This window comes from Solanum lycopersicum, chromosome 11, assembly GCF_036512215.1.
Source record: "Solanum lycopersicum chromosome 11, SLM_r2.1".
Taxonomy (NCBI): domain Eukaryota; kingdom Viridiplantae; phylum Streptophyta; class Magnoliopsida; order Solanales; family Solanaceae; genus Solanum; species Solanum lycopersicum.
In genome coordinates, this window is record NC_090810.1 from 7,257,423 (window position 1) to 7,280,122 (window position 22,700).

At 35.8% G+C, this 22,700-nt stretch overlaps 1 protein-coding gene across 1 annotated transcript; it reads left to right on the plus strand.

The window, feature by feature from the left end:
• Positions 1-613: 613 nt before the first annotated feature.
• Positions 614-20,665, plus strand: LOC101257427 (uncharacterized). Its single transcript, XM_004250305.5, has 19 exons — positions 614-2,305; positions 5,726-5,811; positions 6,025-6,405; positions 6,696-6,779; positions 6,931-7,311; positions 11,306-11,366; positions 14,236-14,362; positions 14,466-14,551; positions 14,632-14,877; positions 15,057-15,304; positions 15,435-15,653; positions 15,725-15,952; positions 16,049-16,102; positions 16,221-16,286; positions 16,372-16,512; positions 16,603-16,656; positions 18,124-18,183; positions 19,596-19,988; positions 20,135-20,665. Exons 1-19 carry the CDS (start codon positions 985-987, stop codon positions 20,300-20,302), a joined length of 4,404 nt encoding a protein of 1,467 aa, XP_004250353.2. The 5' UTR covers positions 614-984; the 3' UTR covers positions 20,303-20,665.
• The last annotated feature ends 2,035 nt before the right edge of the window (positions 20,666-22,700 follow it).

The window sequence follows — 22,700 nt, forward strand, 5'->3', positions numbered from 1 at the left end:
TATAAATATCCAAAATTGATAAAATTATAGTACATTTTAAAAATTTATTTTTGATAACATGAAAATATAAAAAGTTTAATTATGATAAAATATTTTAAGTATGAAAATTTATTCTTAATAAACTAATAATTTATTTTTTAAAATAATATGACTTTCATTTTAGTTAAATAGGATTAATGAATTAAATTAATCTATTATTAAAAAAAAACTTAAATGACATGTTATGCCCAACTAGGAGAGATTGACGATTTTTAAGTATCAAGTATATTTGGAGGAAAATAGTGATAGTAGATGATATTTTGATACTAAATGAAACATTAATGATATTTCAAGTCAATTCTCTTAATTTGGATCATCATTTAGAGAATTGACTCTTTTAAATTACCTCACCTATAAATTTAACCGTATATTTTTAAAAGTTTAATAATATTATCTCATTAAAATTATAAATTAATATTATAAGAATTTATCATTTCGTGATAATTTAATTTGCGAACCGACCAATAACAAGGCGGTAAATTAAAGAATCCGATACGAATTCTCATGCAAAAAGGTCAAAAAAAAAAAATTCGTCCTCCTACCCACTATATGCCATTTGCCATGTCTCTTTTTCTTATTTAAAAAATAGCCCCAAACTGTATTTATTATTTATAACTACTTTAAAAACCGAAACTAAAATTAAAAACATCACACTTCTCTCTCTCTAACGTTCATCCGAAAATCCCGATTCTTCCAAAAAAAAAAAAAAAACAAAAACAAATCAAAAAAGAAAAGAAACGGATCCAAAAAACATGCCCCGATAAAAATAACAACAAACCCTAACCCTAGCTTTCCTATTTCGCACGAACGAGGGGACTCTCTTCTCTCATCAACAACATCTTTCTCTGTTTCTATCCTCCATAGGAATTACAAATCTCAGAGCGTTTATCTGTATTGTATAGCTGTAGATTTGTTTAAGGTTTTTCAGGTTGTCGGTGGTGATGTATGTTGCAAGGGTGGTTGTGGAAGTGGATGGTGGCGGCGGCGATGACTGGTGGTGATGGTGGAGGGAGATGTCAGCGGCGGAGGAAGATGATGGTAAGGAATAACGAAGGGGAGGAAAAGAAGCCATGTTCAATATCTCTTGTACCTAGGGTTTCGGAAAACGAAATTACGGAAAAGCCCTCAAAGTTGGAGAAAATTACGGAACTGCCACAACAAATTGGGAATGGGATAGACTTTTATACACAGGCAAGAAAAGCTTTGTCTCTGCGTTGTCCTTTTGATTCTGAGGAGTCTAATTCTCAGTCACAGCCATCTTCTTCCTCTACTCTGCACCTTACTTTACCAAATAACTTAGCTCAGTTGTTAAATAAGAATTCTGATAGTAGAAAACGGCATAAGAAGTCTCATGCAGGGACTGAAACTAAGAAGAAGTCGTCTTCCCGGCAAAAAGGGGGTCGCAATAGTGGATTCTGGGATGATGTGGAGGAATACTTTCGTGTCTTAACTGTGGAAGATATTGATAGATGGTATAAACTTCGGTCTTTTGAGTTTTTGGGTAATGATCAGAAATTATTGTACATTCCTACGTTTGAGAATGTGGGCAGTGCAGTGAATGATAGTGGGGTGACGGCTAAAGAAGAGAAGGAGAATGAGCAATTTATGGACGTCGACAGTGAAGGAGGAAAGAAAATTGAATTGTTTAAAGAAGAAAATGATGGAAATGTGAAGCCCTGTTCGTCCCCCTCTTTGCCTTTCAGTGGGTTGGAATGGCTATTAGGTTCTAGGAATAAGATATATATTGCCTCTGAACGACCTTCAAAGAAAAGGAAGCTTTTGGGTGGAGATGCAGGATTGGAGAAGCTTCTAGTTGCTCGCCCTGTAGAAGGGTCAGATTCATTTTGTCACTATTGTAGTTTAGGTGACCATGGTGATGTGCTGAACAGACTGATTGTTTGTAGTTCTTGTAGTATCACTGTTCATCAGAGATGCTATGGTGTGCAGGACGATGTTGATGGCACTTGGTTGTGTTCTTGGTGCAAGCAAAATAATGAGGCGGTAAGTATTGACAAGCCATGCGTTCTTTGCCCAAAAAGCGGTGGTGCTCTGAAACCTTGTAGGAAAAGAGGTCTGGGAAGTGAAGAATCTTCTGGACTGGAGTTTGTTCACTTGTTTTGTTGTCAGTGGATGCCTGAGGTATTTGTTGAGAATACTAGGATCATGGAACCGATATTGAATGTTGATGGCATAAAGGATACACGGAAGAAGTTAATTTGTTATCTGTGCAAGGTGAAACATGGGGCGTGTGTTCGGTGCAGTAATGGTATGTCTTGCTGCTTCCTTTCTTTACCATTCCTGCATTTCTTCGTTTGATGATTTTCTCGAAGATGTTTGGTTTGGTTAATTGGAAGCTACTATTTGACATAGTTAAAAGTCTTTCTATTTATAGTCAGTGACTTCGTTGTTTGCATATTTGACATTCTTGTATGTACTTATATCAGTTTTCTTGGGCTTTCATCTTATTTTGTCAATCATTTGTAATTCTGCAAGAATTAAGAAGAAATAAATCTTATTTGGTTGCAGTGTTCATTCTTTTTTGATTGCCGTGTTCATTCTCCACTTCATCCACTCTGTTCCTACAACTCATGAAAAAGGTTTTAGATCTTTCCTTATGTTCTCTTCTTGAAACACGGCTTTGGAGTTACAATGTAGGATAGCTGGATAGAGCAACACCAATGTGATTCAGTAATGAACTTGATATACCTGTTATTTTTCTGAAATGTACTTGGGGCTGTTGACTTCCATTGGTTAAGAGAAACTGGAAACTTTCTGCAGATTATATTTTTTTTGTTCCTCTTTCCTCCGTTACCCATTTTCTGTCTGGGGGGAGTTGGGGTGCTTTTCACAAAAATATATTTGGGGCATTAGAATATGAGGAGGTCACTGGATCAGAGACTTTGATCAGTAAATATCTAGGTTACAACCCAAAGTTGAAGCTGTAGTTGCTGATAAACTTCTAAGCAGTCCCTAGAATAGCTTTACTGGTTACATCAGTCTTTGTAGAGAACTTTCTTTTCAGTGATGAGAATTCGTTTGGTGTCGACCACTCAAAGGTTTTCTGCAATTTGAAGGGGATCTGTAGTAGTTTCTTTTTGATGAGATGGTTCAGAGATTATAACAATAACATATTCGGTGTAAACCCACTAAGTAGGGTCTGGGGAGGGTAGAGGAGGGTAGAGTGTATGCAGACCTTACCCATTATGCAGACCTTACCCACTACCCTAGAGGTAGAGATGCTGTAGATGGTTGAAGAGAGGCTATAAGTTTAAGGTCTGCGTACTCTTTGTCCTCCTCAGACATCACTTATGGAATTACGCTGGCTATGTTGGTGTTAGATTACACCCAAAAGTCAAAACCAATAAGCAATTGTATTTAAGCTGTTGGACACACTAATGATTTCTCTTAGAGCATCTCACAATTCTTTCATTCCATGTATTACAACATATAGACACAGGGACGCTGCACGAAATCCTTTTTAATGGTTTTATTAATACCCCTGGAGCTTTAGTAGCTCTTTGACTGTGTTTGGAATACCAATAGTGATCTTGAAACAATATAAGAATAATGTCCAAATTTGTCCGACCACTGAGCAATGCAAAAATATGTGGCTGCCAGTTTCCACTCCTCAAGGATTCTCGTTTAACTCAAGACACTTTATAATTGTGAATTTCTAGTCATTAACTGGAGAAATCTTGTCTATTATCCTTGAACAGTAAGGAGTGTAGATCGTTTAGCTTGAGCTTGGGTGGTTTATGATCATGATCAATTTGTTTTGGATATATATAACTCAATACCCCGTTTGAAAAAACTTCCAAGTTTGTGCTTGAATTAAGTGAAATGTTCCAAGTATGCCCCGTGAATAGTTTGGGCCAGCTTTGCGTATTAAATGGCCTACATATTCCCTTAGATGCAAATGGAGCATTAGTTGGGTCTGATTAGCATCTAATCATTTTGATTTGCAACTTGGACTCCACGATTTCTTCACATGGCAAACTATTAATGCAGGGCATATCTACCACTTTGTAGAATCTAGGGACAACCCTTTTTCCTTTATTTTTTCCCTTCAAGTTTTTATCATTCACTCTTTCAGAAAGGTGAACAATCACCTCATCACTTGTCCAAGAGCTCTTCTCCACCGCAAAACCAACACCTTTAAACAACTCCCTTTTATCACCCATGTCTTAACTCAAGTTCTTTCTCGATTTATCTCCAATCTATGTATTCTTAGATGGTGTTCTTAGCATTGTTATTTTTGTGCCTTTTTTTTGGTGGGTCTGGTTGATGAAGGTTGTTTTTGGTGATGAACGATTCCTTTGGAGGGTTCTATGGTAGTAAGAAGGTAGTTGGCGATTTTTTTTCTCTTTGGGAAAGGCTGCTGATGGGGAATGGTGATGATTTATGGTGCTTGTTGTTCAGCTAGTGGTACTTTTCACGCGAGGGGTGTTGTTTTTGGGTTTGGTCTCTAGTGGAGCTTTTTTCGTGGGTCTCACGTGGCCATTTTCTTAGAAGGGTTCTGCACAGGGGGAAGAAAGGAGAGTGGAATAGGGTTTACTGGTGGATTTTTGGCCCTTTTCGAACCAGATCCAAGCACTTCATATTTTGTTTGGGTGTCCGAAGATTCAATCGGGACCAATGGATGAATGAGGTCATGGAGGATCTGTGGAATGGATGTGAGAGACCAAAGCTTTTGTTACATAATGGCAATGGAGTGAGAAAAGAAAGATGGTGAGAGTTTGCTGCCTTCTCTTTTTCTGCTAGTATTGTTTTTAGAAAGGGGGGGGGGTCGAGGAATTATTTTGTAGTGGTTTTCGCATAGAAGGTGGCTCTATGAGGTGTTTTTTTGAAAGATGAAACAATGAGAAAGGAAATAAGGGGGAAAGGTGTCAGGTTTGCCTTTTAACTTTGCAGATGTTATAGATGTACTCTTTATTAGCCATGTGGACCAGTGTTGTCCAAAGTGAGAAGCGCCAAAAAGCTCTGAGTCCAAATCACAAATAAAATGAGGGCTTCTATGGAAAGAAGGGCAAACAGGAAAAAAATACAAATATATATATTTTTAGTCAAGGATAATATATATAAGTATGATTAACAATCTATAGACAAAGAAATTGATTTATCACAGTAAAATGATATACTAATTGTTTAGCGTCACTGCTGCAGAAAACACTCTTTCACAACGAAAAGTTTTTGTCTTAGAGCCTTACTGACGACACTGAAGTGCACATTTTGCAGATGGCGTTTTACACACCTTTTCTGTAAAATTACTATTATGGTTGCATCCTTAGAAGAGTTTTTCATCAAAGATGTAATGTAGTTTCAAACTACCAAGGCAAACTATTTGCACAGCAATGGAATTTCAGCAACTGAGACATTTAGTATTTTCTATCTGGCTTAGTCAGACACTGAATTGTGTGCAATTGCTGATTTTATTTTTCCAGTTTCATGTGACGTTGCTAAATATTTTGATAGTGAGTCTTGTAGAGGTGGAATATTAAAAAAAAACCCTGCATTATGGGTCTACCTTTGCCCCTCTTTTAAAAAACTCCTATCATGTACCTTGCTTGGAGAGAGAAGGAAAACCAAATAAACTTATAGATTCAGTCTGAAAAATGATTCGTTCTACACTATTTCTGTAGACTTCCAGGGCTTGTTCTTTGTTAATTTCTTTTCTTAATGATTGTAGGAGCTTGTAGGACATCTTTCCATCCTATATGTGCCAGGGAAGCAAGCCACAGAATGGAGATATGGGGCAAACTTGGATGTGATGATGTGAGCTCTTGTTTTCTGTTTTTTAAAATTCTTGTTCTTCCTGTCGTGGTTCTTTTTATCTGTAATATTGAACTGATAATCCTTTTCTGATTTCGGTTTTCGAGTTGATGTTATTTTATACTAAGTGTACTTTGATCCTCCCTTTTGTAAAATCATGTTGATTTAAAGTGTCTTCCTTGTTACTCTTTACCTACTTATTTCCAATGCTTTTAGGTTGAATTACGTGCATTCTGCTCGAAGCATTCAGATTTCCAGATCAGCAGTAGCAGTCAACAAGGTAAAGGATCTGCAGTAGACGTTTCTTGCTCCACAGATAACAATCAGTTGGCTGGGTCAGTCACAGCCAAATCACACAAGTTAAAGCTTGGCTTAAGAAATGGAGACAAAATGGTGTTGCACACGGACAGTTCCAGTTCAGGTTTAGATAAGTTGAATGATGATGGATTACAACAGGAAGGGCTGCTGGAGAAGGGCTTGAATCTTAGACACCAAACAGAATACGGTGTTCCACAGCAGCCTATTAATAGGGACTTGTGTGAAAATAAAGATGGTGATGTGGCTGATCCTGTAGATTTCACCATGATATTGAAAAAGGTATTGTCTCATCTAGGCTAAGTAGCAACCGTACATTCACATGCTCAGAGATCATGTTGGCAAATCTTGAAAACTGCGATGAAATGATATACCGATATATTAGTCTTTGCATCATTGTATGTGTGGTTTTCTTGTATTAACACAATTCAATGAATGCCCATTGAAGTATATACCCCATAAGATTTTGGTATCTGTACTTTTAATCTAGAGAACCTTTTTTTCTTCTTTGATTCTAGTTTTATATGCCATTTAAATTTATAAAATATTGAATATATTCATTCTTTTTGTAGTTAATACAGCAGAAAAAGGTTGATGTAAAAGATGTTGCTGTGGAGATTGGTGTACCTTCAGATTTGTTGGCCTCGATGCTTAATGTAATTTTCTTTGTTCTTGTCTTCTCCTCTATACTTTTCGTGTGTTATGCACATGATAAGAAACTCAAGAATTCTCTCACTTGAAGATGAGTTGATTTCTTTTTGATAATGCACTGATACTTCTTTTGATCTACAACTCTGCTAATTGCAGGATGGTAAAATGGTTCCTGACATACGGTCCAAGGTAGCTAAGTGGTTGAAGAATCATGCTTATATTGGAAGTTTACACAGAACTTTAAAAGTCAAAATTAAATCCACAAAAGCCCCAAAAGTTGGGGCCGGTGTAGTGGATGATTTGGATTCCATTAAAGTAACCGAACCCGAGATTACGGACTCTGTACCCGTGAAATCTGTACCACCTCGAAGAAGAACCAAAAACAATGTCAGGGTTGTGAAAGATGGTGAATCACTTTATTCATCTAAGGAGACGGTACACATTGATGGAGTAGCGGCAGATGATGCTAAAACTAGTGTGGATGGAAGGGAAGATTCAAGTTGTCCAAGAGAGCTTCTGTCTGCTGGCGTACAAAAGGTATGATAAATATTTATGATTTTGTTGTATCTTGATTATTTAATCATATTTTTCATTGAGATCAATTGAATATAATGTGATATGGGATCAATTTTACTGAGTTGGTTATGTGCTACTTTTATTATTTGATTTTCTTAGATGTCTATAATTAAACCAAACATATTGGTTGCTCTAGGCCTCATTTGTTTTCATTAAGATTGAGATGTATGAATTTGGATGCATAGCTGAATATTAAGATGTGTCATTAAGATTTTAGATGTTTGAGCATTAAGATGATGTATTAAGATGCACTACATAATTACGACTATTCGTTTTCTCTACATCTGAATATATGAAACTTGTCTTTATTTAAAGCTTAATGAATATACAATATAAATAAAATATGAAATTAATCTAATACTATATCAATTAAATATTAAAAATTATATCTCAGTTATAATGGTGGTTGTTGGTGCTTATTGTAAATGATGGTGACAACTCACTATGTCACTTTGGTGATTGGGTGGGATTGTGGTTGTGGTGATCGGTGGTGGCGGGGAGTGGTAGTTGACAATGTTGGGCGATGACAATGGTGGTAGTTAGAGGTGAAGATGGATAGAGTAGTGATGAACTACGTGCCATCTTTGTAGAGACCTTTGAACAGACATCATGCATGGACATGATTTAAAATCTGATTGATTTGAGTTTGAAGTTTTGTTTGGACATGCAATTTGGATCTCTTAAGTTGTATTTTTCTCATAAACATGAAAACATCACAAGTTGTGAAAAATATCAACATTATTCCAATTTTTAGAAAATCATACCAAATGAGTAAACCATAGTTCATAAACATAAGATATTAGTATATCTAAGGCGCCATATTTATAAAGTGCATATCTCCACGTTTCTCTTCTAAATATAAATAAATAAATGTTTGGGATTACGAACTTTCAAATATACATTAGTTTATAAAGATCCATTAGTCAGCAATAGTAGTAAATAGGTATTCTTTAATATAAATCCTTTTGACATGGTACAAACAATCTCTTCACGCCAAACATGTTTTTTTGTTGCAAAATATTAACTTCTGGGTCAAGTTTTTACATTTTAAAAAAAATTGAAATTGCAATTTGAAATCTCAAATTCTTTTTTTGGGGGATAATTTAGAATTTGAAATATCGATTCCAAGTCACATGGCCTAACACTGAATCAAACCATGATTCAATTCACATGTCCAAACTCCTACTAAGACTTCGTTTCATGATCTTAATCATTCAGATCTTTTAGACGCATAAAGTGATTGCAAAATTTTAAAAAACAAATAAACATACTTAATGATTAAGATTCAAATGTTCAAAACAAACAAATTTAATGACTGAAATCTTAATGATGAAGATTAATACCTTCATCAAGTGCAACCAAATGAGGCCTTAGTTTGGTTGGGCTGAGGTTGTTGCACTTCTGCCACCTTTTGGCAAAGTAGGCACTAAGCCAATGAGCAATCACCATCCTTTTTTTAGCTTGACAATGAGCAAGCTCTATCCTGTCGCCAACTTGATAGCCATGGGAGGTTGGTAGAGATGATTTACTTTCTTTGGTAAGCATGAACTTAAAAGAAGCTAAAGTTTCATGATTAACTTTGATATGAGCATATAGCCAATGAGCAAGTCATCACATCGTCAGCTCGTCAACAAGCAAGCGAATGAGCAAGGCCAATCTTGTTGTAAGCTCGATGGGGAGTTGGTAGAGATGAATACTTTCTCTGTTAACCATCAAACTAAAAACAAGCCAAACTTTCATGAGAGTGACTTTGACACTACATTCATTTGAGATTGACTATATGTTGTGTGCTAAGGTTAAGTTTTAGGGAACTGCACATTAGTTGCTAAAGTACAGGTTCTTTTTTCTTCCAATTAAGGCTTTGGTATGAATCACATTGATAAGGCATTTCAGATTAAATGAAAATCATTGAATTTGATAACAGAATGAGAGAAAAGACTAAAGGTGCAAAAAGGAGCCAACCTAAGCTGCGAAAAGTTTGTTACATATTGAGCATGATGACATGGCTCAGAAATGCAACACTGTAGAATGATATCCTTATGATTACAGTATTCTGATTTGTATTATGATCTTAGGGCTCAAGTTGTTGGGGGCTGGCTGTTAAGCGTGGACAAGATAATCTGAGTAGGAACCGTTAGTTTCTTTTAGGTTTGATGGTAGCTAGTTATAGATGTAGTTTGTGTCATGCAATTTTCTTTGGAAGGTTATTTTCTCCTTTTGACGTCTCTTCTGGTTGTCTGCACTTCAATAGAAGCACATGTGAGCCGGGGTGTATTGCTTATGTTTGATTTGCCCGCGGGAGAGTCTTTCTCCAATGAGAATAAAGAAAGTTTTTGGGCAAGACAAGAAAGGAACTCGCCCTTTGACACCAAGGGATAAGAGCTGATTGCTGGCGATGACTTGGTGAAGGGAATCTATGAGAGAAGGTTCTCGAACCGGATTTGGAGCTTTTCACAGCTAGAGTCAAAAGGTTTGTTGGTGGCAAGATCGGCATGCCTTCTAGTTGTAGTTGACTTTAAGCGCACCTGAACTACCCATAGTCGTCTATTTACGGGCTTGCACTCAATAGTCAATCAATTCGTTTTTCCGCTTTCTATCGCACGCTTCAACTATTTGTTTATATAGTGTGTGAAGTCTAACTAATGGAAAGTGCCTATGAATGAGTTCCAAGAAAGCGGTCGTTCAAGAGCAATCCCTCACAGGCTAAAGCAGGAACAAGGGGCGCAAGCAGTCTTTAGAAGTCTAAACTAAGAAAGACTTACGAACCACTTAGGAAGGATATGGTGATGAGTGATAGATATCATTGAAGATGTATAGTGATATTATGGTGTTACTCTTGTTCTTATACCTCATTCAGAAAGGATGATGGGCTCTTAAATTCAAGGGTTAGAGCAGGCAATACTTGTTGCGCATTCAGACATTGTGATTCCTCAAGGTTTTTGAAATAATATTTTGGAAACAACTTAAAAAGTACTCTTACCTCACGATATTATAATCTTAAAATGCTTAGGATATGCTTGACAAAATGTTGTAGAAGAGAACCGAAATAATAGATTTGTCATATTATAATGATTTTCTATTTCTAATTCCTCATTGTCAAGAAGAGGTATAATGGAGCTTTGTTCTCCTTTTGATTCTTCACATTGTTCAGATTTCGATTGTTTCTGCCACTGATGTTGTTAATGCTCATGTTGAACATCACAAAGATGAAGAAAACCCACAAGTTGGATGACTGTCTTTTGAAGTAAAAAACAATAGTTCTATCTCTATCCTACCTACAAATTTGCAAATGTGAGGCCAATTTACGATCTCTCACCCTAATCTATGATTATCATCAGTAACCAATTCACCACAACTCTCGCATAATGGATGTACAGTCTACGATCGCTGGGACTCTTATTTTTCTTCATAATTCCTTTCAATGGTCTCACACATCGTATGGATGTTGCCTTCGGAGAAACAGATACACTTTGACTCTTCCTTATTTTTTTCCAAAATAAATGTGTTACAGACATGTTACAACCATTTTCCACAAAGCACCTTCATGATTCTTGTCTAGATTAACTTGATAAGATCAATTTGAGACCTTTGACCTCTGCGGAAATTCTCCTGATGGGTCTACATTCTCAATTTTTGACGTTGTAATTATTTTTTCTTGTTTAGGTATTTGTAATTTGGGTATTTGGCTTTTAAAATACTTGAGAAATAATTCCATTCGAACCTTGGTTAAACAGAAATTGCCCCATTAAAGATCTTCGTTGAATCTTCTGATAATCTTTGATTTCTTTACTTGTTTGGTATGCTCTTTTGATGGTTTGGATTTTCTTAAGGGACACCTAGATTTTGTTACCTGTTGAATGATTTAGTTAGTGATTACATCATTTCTTCTTATTAAGTGGTGTAGCTTTTAAATAGTTTAGAGGTAATATTCTTTCTTATCCGATCTCCCATACAGGTTATGCTCGCGACTATTCCCTCAAAAGCAACTCTAGCAGGCGATCCCAATGTTGATGAAGGTTCGCATTATAAATTATTGATTTTTGTACGCATGTTAAGAATATGTAGTTTAACCTTCATATTTCATAGGGGCATTACTGTTCTTTTTCATATATTTTCTTGCTGAAATATGATATCAATTGTCAAGATTCTTGAGATGAATAAAGGTCTTTATCTACTTACATTTGTGAGCAAATAGAGAATACCTATTGTATAGATAGACGGCAGTTTAAACACCTATGAATGATTATGGTTTCATAAACAACTTGTACATACTTTTGACTCTGGTTTGGTGTTTAGTAATGGAATTTTGAATTAAAAATAACAAAAAATGAATAAATAGTCTGGCTTACAATGAGGTTGGAATCAATATAATGGTTTGAGTCCTCGCAGGGACAAAAAATGTTTGGTGATTTTGTCCCCACCTTGGTGAGTAGAGTTCCAACGTTACATGATAGTTGGCTTAGTGTGATGTGCAGAATGACACCAAGCAATGAATCTTTGAAAATGGTAACGTTAAAAATGTTCAGGTCACATCTGGTCATCTTGTTGGAACTTCTGAAATGACTATTTTAGTTTTTAGATAACAGTAGTATATGGGAACCGGGGAGGACTTACCCTATGTCATGGGGTGTCGATCGACATTGTTTCGTTGAAAAAATTAGTATTATATATCTTAAAAAGAAATATCTCTATAAATAGTGTTAATGACACTTGAACAACTGATCTTTTGGCTCGTTGGTTGCAGTGCGAATGTAATGATCATTCGCCCAGGCACGGCCCGGTTTTGAGCCCCGATGAGGCCGAATTTGGCTTTTATTTTTGAAACATTTTTTTTCAAAGAAAAGTTTAATTTTATAGGGATTCGAACCTCCAACTTCCTATTTATAATCAAATTAGGCTAAAGCACTAGAATATTTAGTACTCGCTCCGTCCCATTTTATGTGGCAACATTTGACCGGGCACGGAGTTTAAGAAATAAATGAAGGCTTTGAAATGTCTACCAAATTGTCCTTCAAAGTAGACTAACTTTTCTTTCTCCTCATAAATGTATTTGAGTACTATTTTAAAATTAAGTGGGACCAACAAGGGTAAAAAAGAAATTATACTTTTAAATACTTACCATATAAGGAAATGTGACATTCTTTTTGGGACTGACAAAAAAGGAAATGGTGCCACATAAAATTGGACGGACGGAGTACTTAGTACTATCTCCATTCTTCAATGAGGCGATTATCAATACATTTCAAATTTGAAAACTCGTCAAGGAAAGTTTAGTAGCTTACTTGACTTGAGTTTTATTGGTACGTTTCAAATAGTTTTTGTTAATATAATGTATATTAATTGCTTATCTATTTTTATATATTTACACCTCTTACTAAAATTCCTGCGCATGCCACTGCACCTCGACTATTTCCACTGGGTACCTGAATTCCTGTTTCAGCCATCACTACATATTTTTTTTTGATGAACTAAAAAATGTTTTCATTGAAGGCATCAAGAAGATGTAAATTACTTGCAAAAGTAGAAGCAAAAGCAGGTGGAACGAAATCACCTAACCTATTTTCCTATGTGGGGATATGAATCCTTGTCTCCTATGGTCTTCTATATAACTTCATCGACTGCTATGCCACATCTTTGTGTGCCTTGATTCTAATATTATATTTCTTTTTAGAGAGACCAATTTTTAATTTATTCTAAGTTTCCTTGATTCGGCATTTTGGCCAATTTTTTAAATTAAAACTAATGACGATTAAATTAATTTTAGTTGGACTAAATCATATATTCATATTTATTTTATTTTAAACTCTGTGTAGCAGCATATCTATCATATAATATTGTTGAAAGAGTGTGTTCTTCCAGAATAAAGATGAAATGTTAAAGAGAAACCAAAATATGGTGTAATAGTTAATAGGTTTAAGATAATAAAATATAAAGGTATCTAGAAGAGACTTTTGTTTATCTATCTTCTCGCGTATACTTCTTGTATATTGGATTTATCTTTTCTTTTTTGGGTATTGGACCATGTAAAATAGGTGGTTACTTGTGAAGCTAATGCATGACCTTGCTAGGTGGGTCCTCAATAAAAAGTTTCAAAGGCTATCATGCTTCCAACTAAATTTACAACATTTGCTTAGGAAACTTCCCGCATTAGATGTTGAGTTGGGATAGTTTAGGTTCATCTTTATTTTCTCGATGGTAGTTTATGAGTTTGGAACCAAATCCACTTATGATAAAATCTGGAAAGGTGACCGTCGTTTCGTTATCTTTAACAATTTCGGTTAATTTATGTTAATGAAGTTGAATGAGCTTTACTTAACCGGAAGGCTAGCTCATGAGGGGAGGATTGCCCAAGGCCAGAGTCCATGTTCTCATCCCAAAGGTGATGTGAGACTCCAACAAGACCATATAAATAGACCACCCAGACTGTCATGAATGAAGAATCCCACATCGATGATAGGTGGGTTTCCTTATTATGTGTTGAATAATCCTCACTCCTTGAGCTAGCTTTGGGGTTGAGTTAGGCCCAAGGTCCATCTCTTTATCATAGTATTAGAGACAAAGCAAGATCCGTCCCAATTCATCGTTTCTAATGTTGGGCCATCCGTCTTTTGTTGATTGTTTTTTTGCTCAAATGTCTAATCTTCAGTGTTTGGTGGTGGTGATGGTGTTTTAATGCCACATCACTTATGGGGATGGGAACATAGACTTTTTATATGGCCTTGGGCAATCCTCCTCTCATGTGCTAGCTTTTGGAGTTGGGTTGGCCCAAGGTTCGTTTCTTTAACAATTTCAATGTCATTGACGAACTATTAAGCACTAACTATGCATGTTTTACTGCTCTTTTGTCATCCTCAAAAAGTTAATATGTGAATAATTTGGCTGCAGTGCCAATCCATTGCCTTGACAATGGTCAAGTGGAGCAGGGTGCTTTATCTGATCAGAATCTTGCGACAGTTGCTGATATGAGTAGCACTGTTTCTTCGGTTTCTTTCAATCACTTACCAGATGTCCTGTGAGCATTCCATTTTATATCTTTTGGCTGACTTGTGGCTACTTTTGGGCTATAAATGTGTTAACTATTGGACTTTACCAGCATTTACATTTTCTTCATGCAGTACGCGGGAAAATTTCCATAGCTCTCACATTCACCCTTTTATTCAAAATAGGTTAAGGCAAATGGAGAGCGGTGTCCCTTTGGATGGTAATGTTTGGGATTTTATGGTAAAAGCTCAAGGATGTAACTTTTATATTTAACATTCATGTTATTTGTTATGATCACAGATTTGAGACAAGGTGAGGTTTCTCAGATTGAAGCGTCTTCCAGTTCAGGAATCTGCTGCAGTCAACATTCAAAACATTCAACTTCTGGCGACCTCTTCAAAATGAATGGTGCTTGCTCTGAACAGTTGGTAAAGGCGAGTGCTATGGGCCTGCTGGAGCTTTCACCAGCAGATGAGGTGGAAGGAGAGCTCGTCTATTACCAGCACAGACTGCTTTGTAATGCTGTTGCAAGGAAACGTTTTAGTGGTCTCTTCTATAATCCCTCTTCCTTAATATCGTGCATGATAACATTATTGCTACCTTCTGTTGTGAGTGTTGTATGAGGACTGCAGACTATTACTTGCACCTATTGTTGTGCTTTTACATGCGCTAGAACTCATGATATTGTTGTTGAATTAATCTATGCTCATTTAATTTCTTTGCAGATAATTTAATTGTTAAGGTTGTGAATAGTCTCCAACAGGAGACTGATGCTTCTAGGCAACGAGAATGGGATGCTGTGTTAGTTAGCCAGTATCTTTATGAGCTTAGAGAAGCCAAAAAGCAAGGAAGGAAAGAAAAACGACATAAGGAGGCACAGACTGTACTGGCTGCTGCAACTGCTGCAGCTGCTGCATCGTCTAGGATTTCATCATTGAGGAAAGATAATATAGAAGAATCCGTGCATCAGGAGGTTGTAAATCTATTCATGTTAGGACTTTGAGTCGCTTAAACAGTATTAACAACTATTTCGTAATTTCAGTCATAGTTTTCATCATACTTAATGTGTTTGTTTTCCCCAATCTGTGCTGGATGTTTTGAAGATGAATGCTGCCAATGAAAGACTTAGGCTTTCTTCCCAACAGAATCCTCGGGTCAAGGAGACGCTTTCAAAGCCGACTGCTATGCGCATATTACCAGAAACTAACTCTGATCTTGTCCAGTTAAGTTCAGATATTTCGAAAGACCATGCCAGAACTTGTGATGTGTGCAGACGGTCCGAGACCATTCTAAATCCTATCTTAGTTTGTACCAGCTGTAAGGTAGGAAGCGCTACTCCTACTGTTTATCCTTTGTTAAATCTTTTCCTAAGTTCAATTTCCCTTGTTCATAGGTTGCTGTTCACTTGGATTGCTATCGAAGTGTGAGAAACTCAACAGGTCCTTGGTACTGTGAACTATGCGAGGATTTATTGTCATCCGGGGGCGCTGGAGCTCAAGGTTCTCATCTTTCGGAGAAGGAGAAACCTTGTTTTGTAGCAGAATGTGAGTTATGTGGCGGTACTGCTGGTGCTTTTAGAAAGTCAAATGATGGTCAATGGGTTCACGCCTTCTGTGCTGAAGTAAATTATGATCTTCATGTTTGAGTTTTTATCATTCGCACTAGCTTTATATATTTATTGCATTGATGATCACTCTAATTTCTGTTTCTTCTGTAGTGGGCCTTTGAATCAACATTCAGAAGAGGACAAGTACATCCAATTGAGGGTCTGGTATGTGTTTTAACAGAATAAAGAATGTCTTTTGCTCATTTTTTGTGTTTAGGTCTGGAAAGCTGGACTAAGATAGTCTCTGTAATAGTTACTGTATTACTTATTGTGATAATGACAGGCAACTGTCCCCAAGGGTAATGATGTCTGCTTTGTTTGCCAGCGGAGAAAAGGTGTATGCACTAAGGTAGAAGATGTGGAAGGGCCTTTTTCCTTTTGATGTTGTGTTAAGCTTAGTCTGCCTATTTAAATTATGCTTTTGTTATTTGCAGTGTAGTTATGGTCACTGTCATAGCACATTCCATCCCTCTTGTGCTAGAAGTGCTGGCTTGTTTTTAAGCATGAGAACTAATGGTGGCAAGCTGCAGCACAAAGCTTATTGCGACAAACATAGTTTGGAACAAAGACTTAAGGTTGGTCTTGTCTTTGTCAGTGGAATGATGCAAGTTTCTTTAATGACTACTACTTGTGTCGTATACTCATTTTGTGTCAAATGTGATCAGTCCGAGACTCAGAGACATGGGGTGGAAGAATTGAAGAGTCTGAAGCAAGTCAGGGTAAGTGATAATATTCACCTGATTATTTATCATGTTTCAATTTGCAGCAGTTGTCTTGCTGTTCAGTTCGTTTCATATAATATATTTTCTTTTTTCTTATTCAGTTATTTCACCTCCATGGCTAATTGATTCTCTGCTAAAACTAAATAGTTTATTTGATGTAGTGCTCGCTCTTAAAGTTGGAGAAATGAGACTTAATATTACCAGTTCAATATTAAATTCCTATATATACTTAGCAATAGGTTACTCTTTAAGAGGGTGGCAAAGTGACCTGGTGATGTTTCTAGAAATTGGGGGCTGTTTGGGTTGTAATAGATGAAAGGATCCCCAGTTCAAAAAAAAAGATAGATGAAAGGATCCCCAATCTTTGACCTTTTGAACTGTAGTCCTCTTTAGTTATTCACTTGCCGTTTTGTCCTTATAACTGTGACTAGCTATTTTTGCTACTACATTTGGTTTCTGCTTAGCATTATCAATAACCTGTTAGCATAGAGTGTATCAAAAGAAGAGATCGTTTGGAAGTGAGACGTGTTTGAAGTCTGTTTAATATACAGATGCATGAGCATAAAAGTTACTAGAAACAAAATTAATACTTTCAAAGTAGAGAATCTATAAAAATTCTGCTGGACTGAAGAAATATGAGACACAAGCAATTAGACACACCATGCCAAAGATGAAATTTTGTGCAACCCTTCTCTTTTTTTTTGTGGATGAATTAAGAGGTTGTATTAAGAAGCATCAAGAAGATGCAAGAATTTACATAGAGAAATAGGTGATAACTCCATGGCAAAAAAATCATTTAGGTTCTGGGAGTTAAAACCTAAAGCAAGAACTCTAGACTGTTAAGCCATTGAGAGGGAACTTATGAAATCTAAAAGGGGAATGATATCATTTACAGGGAAGTTACCTGCAGGTAGCATGCTAGAATTTTGAATTCAATTATCTACTGGATAATATTTGAACCTGAATCAGGTCGTAACCTGCAATTTCCCATTGATGTTTAAGTAGTTGATTGGGTCCTAGAAATTTTTATCATTTTTTGCTGAAAATGAGTGATTTGATCAAAATCCTCTTTGAGACCTGGAAGGTGAATCACCTCTATTCATTATTTCCTGCTGTTGAGCTTGTTTCAGAACATGTGGTTGAAATCAAAGTAAAATGAGTACTAAAAGTTCTCCTGTTGACACCCCACCCCACCCCAAACTCCAACCCCCCTTTTTAGGGAACTTGTAATAACATTGTATTCAGGGTTTGGGTGCCATTCTGAAGTTATATTATGTCTTTGCTTCGTAAATCCTTTGTGGTTATTCTCAGTCTGGGAAGGTCATTTTCATTATATCCTGCATTTATGAGTTACTGTTTGCAATATGATATTGAAGCATTCTATTTCTGTCTATAATCAGCATGAACATACTTTTGATTTTAGAATGGCCAAAGATCCTAATCCTATCAAATCCTCCTGTGCAGGTCGAATTGGAGCGATTACGGCTGTTATGCGAAAGAATTGTCAAGCGAGAGAAGCTGAAGGTAGCCTTTGTTTTATTTTCCACGCTCTTTGCAGATCATATGGCATAAATAGTCCTGAATACTGTTCCTGCATTTTTTCTGGTTGATATCACTATTAGCCGCTGCCTTGTCAAACTCATCACTTTTGTTATATTGCTGGTTAACACTATTTACTTATTCCATTTATTAGATATTGTTAGTATGGTGTCTTGTATTATTGCAATCTTATGACTGCATTGATTTTCGTTTGATGTGAATCAATTGTTTTCTTGGTAAGAAGAAATATTTTATTTGAGAGAAGATAAGTATTATTTATAGGTATTGCACGAAGTGTGCATGAATATTTACAACAGTAATACAGCCTTCACATCAGTGTCCTATCTATCATAGTATGGATTCTGATGTGTTTAATGAGTGGCCCAGAAATACCTTTTACGTATATTTACAATGGTAATACTACCTTAACATCAGTGTTCTATCCGTCACAGTATGGATTTTGATGTGCTTAATCAGTGGGCCAATTATGTATCATTGGTAAGTGCATTAACATGATAAGGTAGTTAAGCGGCAATCAATCTGATTTTCAATATCAAAATAGATGGAATAACTCTCCATTCCTAATCCCGAGTTATTGAGAAGTAAAAACAGATGAGATTATGGAAGTAAAAGTTCTTGCATTTTTTGCTACTACACTAACAAAAGTAAGCTTCACGGAGATATTTTGTGAGTGCCTACATATTCACAAGGAGTAAGGGTAAGGCTGCTACACCCCACCCTCCTAGACTCCTTCTGGGGATTACATTGGGTATGTTGTTGTTTTTGTGCGTACCTATTCAGGAAGGGGCTTATATAGGCATTCACTGTAAAATTATTTATTTAAATATTTTATTTCCTATCAGACTAAGCATAGAAATCCAATCACTAGGATGAAGACTGGCGCCTACTAAAATAAAGGGGAGTAGGTTATGAAGACTAAAAAAATGAATTAAGGTGGATAATACGCCATCATTTTACTTGGTCATTTTACGCAGTTATAAAGTTGAACATTTGTTTTTTCAATTTTAACAGCCCATCAGGCACTACATCATAGGCACATTGAGAGTGGAGATAATTGTACCCATGGATTCTGAATCACTAGCTAATTCTCGTTAGACCAAGAAGAACCATGGTAGGAAGAAACATTATGAGAAATATGTCCATGAGAAATAGCTTCAAAGTGGATTTGCGTCCTCTGTTACAGGGTCCTTTTTTTCCCTTCCTTATATCGTAGTGGGACAATAGCAGGTGAACGTCTATCTGCTATTTGGTGTTTGTGTTACCTGGCAGATAAATGATGATATGCTTGAGAAGGGAGAAGGGTTCAGCTTCTTTTTTTCTTTTATGCTATATGTTCTTCTGGTGTCATAGCTGATAGACGGTTCTTTGATTTGCAGCGTGAAGTAATCCTTTGCTCACATGATATTCTGGCTTCTAGTAGAGACAATGCTGTTTTATCTGCTCTGACCCGACACCCTTACTTCCAACCTGATGTTAGTTCAGATTCAGCTACTACAACTTCCATTAAAGGCTACACTGATGGCTATAAATCAGGCAGTGAAACAATACAAAGATCCGATGACATAACGGTAGACAGTGCTGTAGCAGGAAAACGGCGCATTAAGTTTCCCGTGTCTATGGACAATGATCAGAAGACTGATGATAGTTCTACATCACCCAACCCCGTCACACAAAAAACTGCACGAGCGTCATTTTCTGGGAAGCAAATCCCATATAGAGCTTCTTCGAATTCTACAGATCACGGGGACATGCGATTGAGATACAGAAAGGTAGAGTGATGTTTGATCTGATTTATTTGAATGACATACTTCCTAACAGGAAATATCCACGCTTTTAGTTGGATGTGTTGGTCAGATATTTGATATGCATATTTTTACCTGGAATTTCAATCCTAACCAGTTTGTTGCATAAACAGCATATGGAAACTTTTGAGAAAGAGCTGGTAATGACTTCAGATCAAGCCTCCGTGAAGAACCAGCGATTACCTAAAGGGTATGTGTATGTCCCAATCCGGTGTCTTCCTAAGGAGGAGGAAGCTGCTCCAGACGAGTGTTCTGGAGAACCACTGGATCCTGATGGATAGGTTTAGGCAGAGTAATTGTAGGATTTCGGTACCTGTGTCTGGCAAGTTGCTGCTGGTACACCATTTTTATCTGAACCATCGGGAAGGATGCCCTATTTAAAGACGAGATGATGACAACAAGCGCCCTTCCAGGAGAGCCATCGAGATTAGGTTTGATTGTTGTATATTCAGAGCTTACTGTACAGTGGATCTTCAAGTGGTTTGAATGGCTCTGCCACAGTGGTTGTTTATTGTGAGTTGATTGGTGGCAATAGCTCTGCTTCTTGTAATTGTATACAGTAGTTAGAAGATCTCCCCTACTACTCAAGCTTTGTAAAGTTGTTGTAAATATTCTTACAATATTAATTGATAGCAATTAGCGCAGAGCAATGAGTTTTAAATTTTATCATCAAAGTTTCAGATTCTTTTAGTGTTCTCTTAGGTACCTGCCGTTGTGTGAATCTAGGGAGTGTTTTTCTTTGTTCTCACTAGTGGATTTTGTGCTTCTTTGTTCTCACTAGTGGGTTTTGTGCATTGCCGTGCTTTAGATCATCTCCAATTCAACGCTAAATTTTACATCAAATTCTTATTGGTGTTTTTGAGTTTCAATCCAACACGGAATTTTATACCATTTTGGTGTGAATGGTGTTACACCAAATTTGGTGTAACACTACTCATCACGTCAATTCACTTTATTGAATATTTTAATATTATTTTATTAAATTTCTTATATTTTTACAATATTAATTTTACATATTAAAGTATTTTTTCTTATAAATTAATTTTTCTATATGACATTTTCAAAAAAAAATAAATTATGTTGATTCTACTATAGAATATAATTGAATATAACCACAATTAACCTTCACAAAAATTAAAAATGCAAACATATAAATTATTAAACAAATTATGAAATGTACTTAAAATAATAAATATTCAATAAAATAGTAATTGACATACATCAAAATTGTAATATAAGATACTTTTAATAATTAAAAAAAATTACAACAATAGTTTAAAAATTTGGCGGATTCTTTTCAGATTCACCGATACTATTAAAAAATAGAACATTTATGGGAGCACCTAATGATCTTGAAAGTTGAATATTACTAAAACTTAAAATATTTTTTTTAATTATATACTGTTTATTTAATTGTATTTTATTAATAATTTCACTTTTGCCATTTGACATATTTGGCTTAACATGAATAATAATAATAATAATAATTATCATGATCCCTAAAGTCATTCTAAAAATAGCCTGTTACTTTTAAAAAAAAATGTTGCTAAAAAAAACACAGAAGGTAAAAACGAAACACTAATTTTATATGTACATATCTTTAGCAATAATGACTAATGACAAATGATAAGAATACTATTATTGATTTAGTAAAATATAATATATTTCATCAAAACTAAACAAACAAAAGCAAGTACTAACTCATCGTAATCCTAATGTATCAACAAACTAAAAGATAATACATGTTTAAACTAATACCTAATGTCATTGTAACTATTCTATCGACAGTTAAAAAAAATTCAAAACATAGCCTCCAAACAACTCTTCATAGTATTGAAATCTTCCACAAGTTATTTGAACACCAGATTGTATAACCTGAAAAATGATAAAATAAGTTGTTAAATTTGACAAGATTCAAAAATGGATTAATGAGAAGATATGGTAGTTAGGAGGATAATTCTTCATTATTGGTAGAAAAGTCAAGATAACACTTTTTGTAGGTGAAATTTAGGTGAACCATAGATTGATTTCACAAGGTAAATCTTGACATTTTGACATATTGTGATGTCATGGATGATATCCATAGGAAGAATTCACTCCTTTAAATAGGTAGCTCTTAATTCATTTGTCGTACACCTCTAACTTGTCTTCTCATCTCCTAAGACATTTGTTTTTCTGTTTCTCTTGTAGTATTTCACTTGTACTCTTTTTGAGTGAAATAAATATTGATCGGTTGTGTCCGAGGACTAAGCAAAAGAAAACAAAAATTTGTCGAACCTCGTTAATTCCTGACGTTCTTTTTGTTGTTGTCTCATATACTATTTATTAGCTACATTTAGATATAGCAGTTGTGATTCCATCACTTTCTATATATTCGACTTCCGCGAACATAAGTGTATGTCAAACAGTCGAACCTATGCAACATCTAAGTTTATGTTCACCCACATTTGAAGCACTTTTCATCTCCAAAAAGTAAAAACGTTAAATGGATTTAGTGAAGCAGAATTACCTTGTTATCAGCCAACTAGTTACTAATAGATGAACACTTAGCTTAGCCATCAGAAAAAAAGAATTTCAAGCTTTTTTATCCTTAGAAGAGTAGCCTAAATGTGGTACGAAAGATGAGTTGTTCATAAACGTAAAGCTGTTGGGGATCTAAATGTAAAGCTAAATGATAAC

Coding starts and splice junctions, on each gene's coding strand:
- LOC101257427 (XM_004250305.5), top strand. CDS start 985: ATGTTGCAAGGGTGGTTGTGGAAGTGGATGGTGGCGGCGGCGATGACT. Junction 5,812..6,024: donor GCAAACTTGGATGTGATGAT/GTGAGCTCTTGT, acceptor CAATGCTTTTAG/GTTGAATTACGTGCATTCTG. Junction 6,406..6,695: donor TCACCATGATATTGAAAAAG/GTATTGTCTCAT, acceptor TTCTTTTTGTAG/TTAATACAGCAGAAAAAGGT.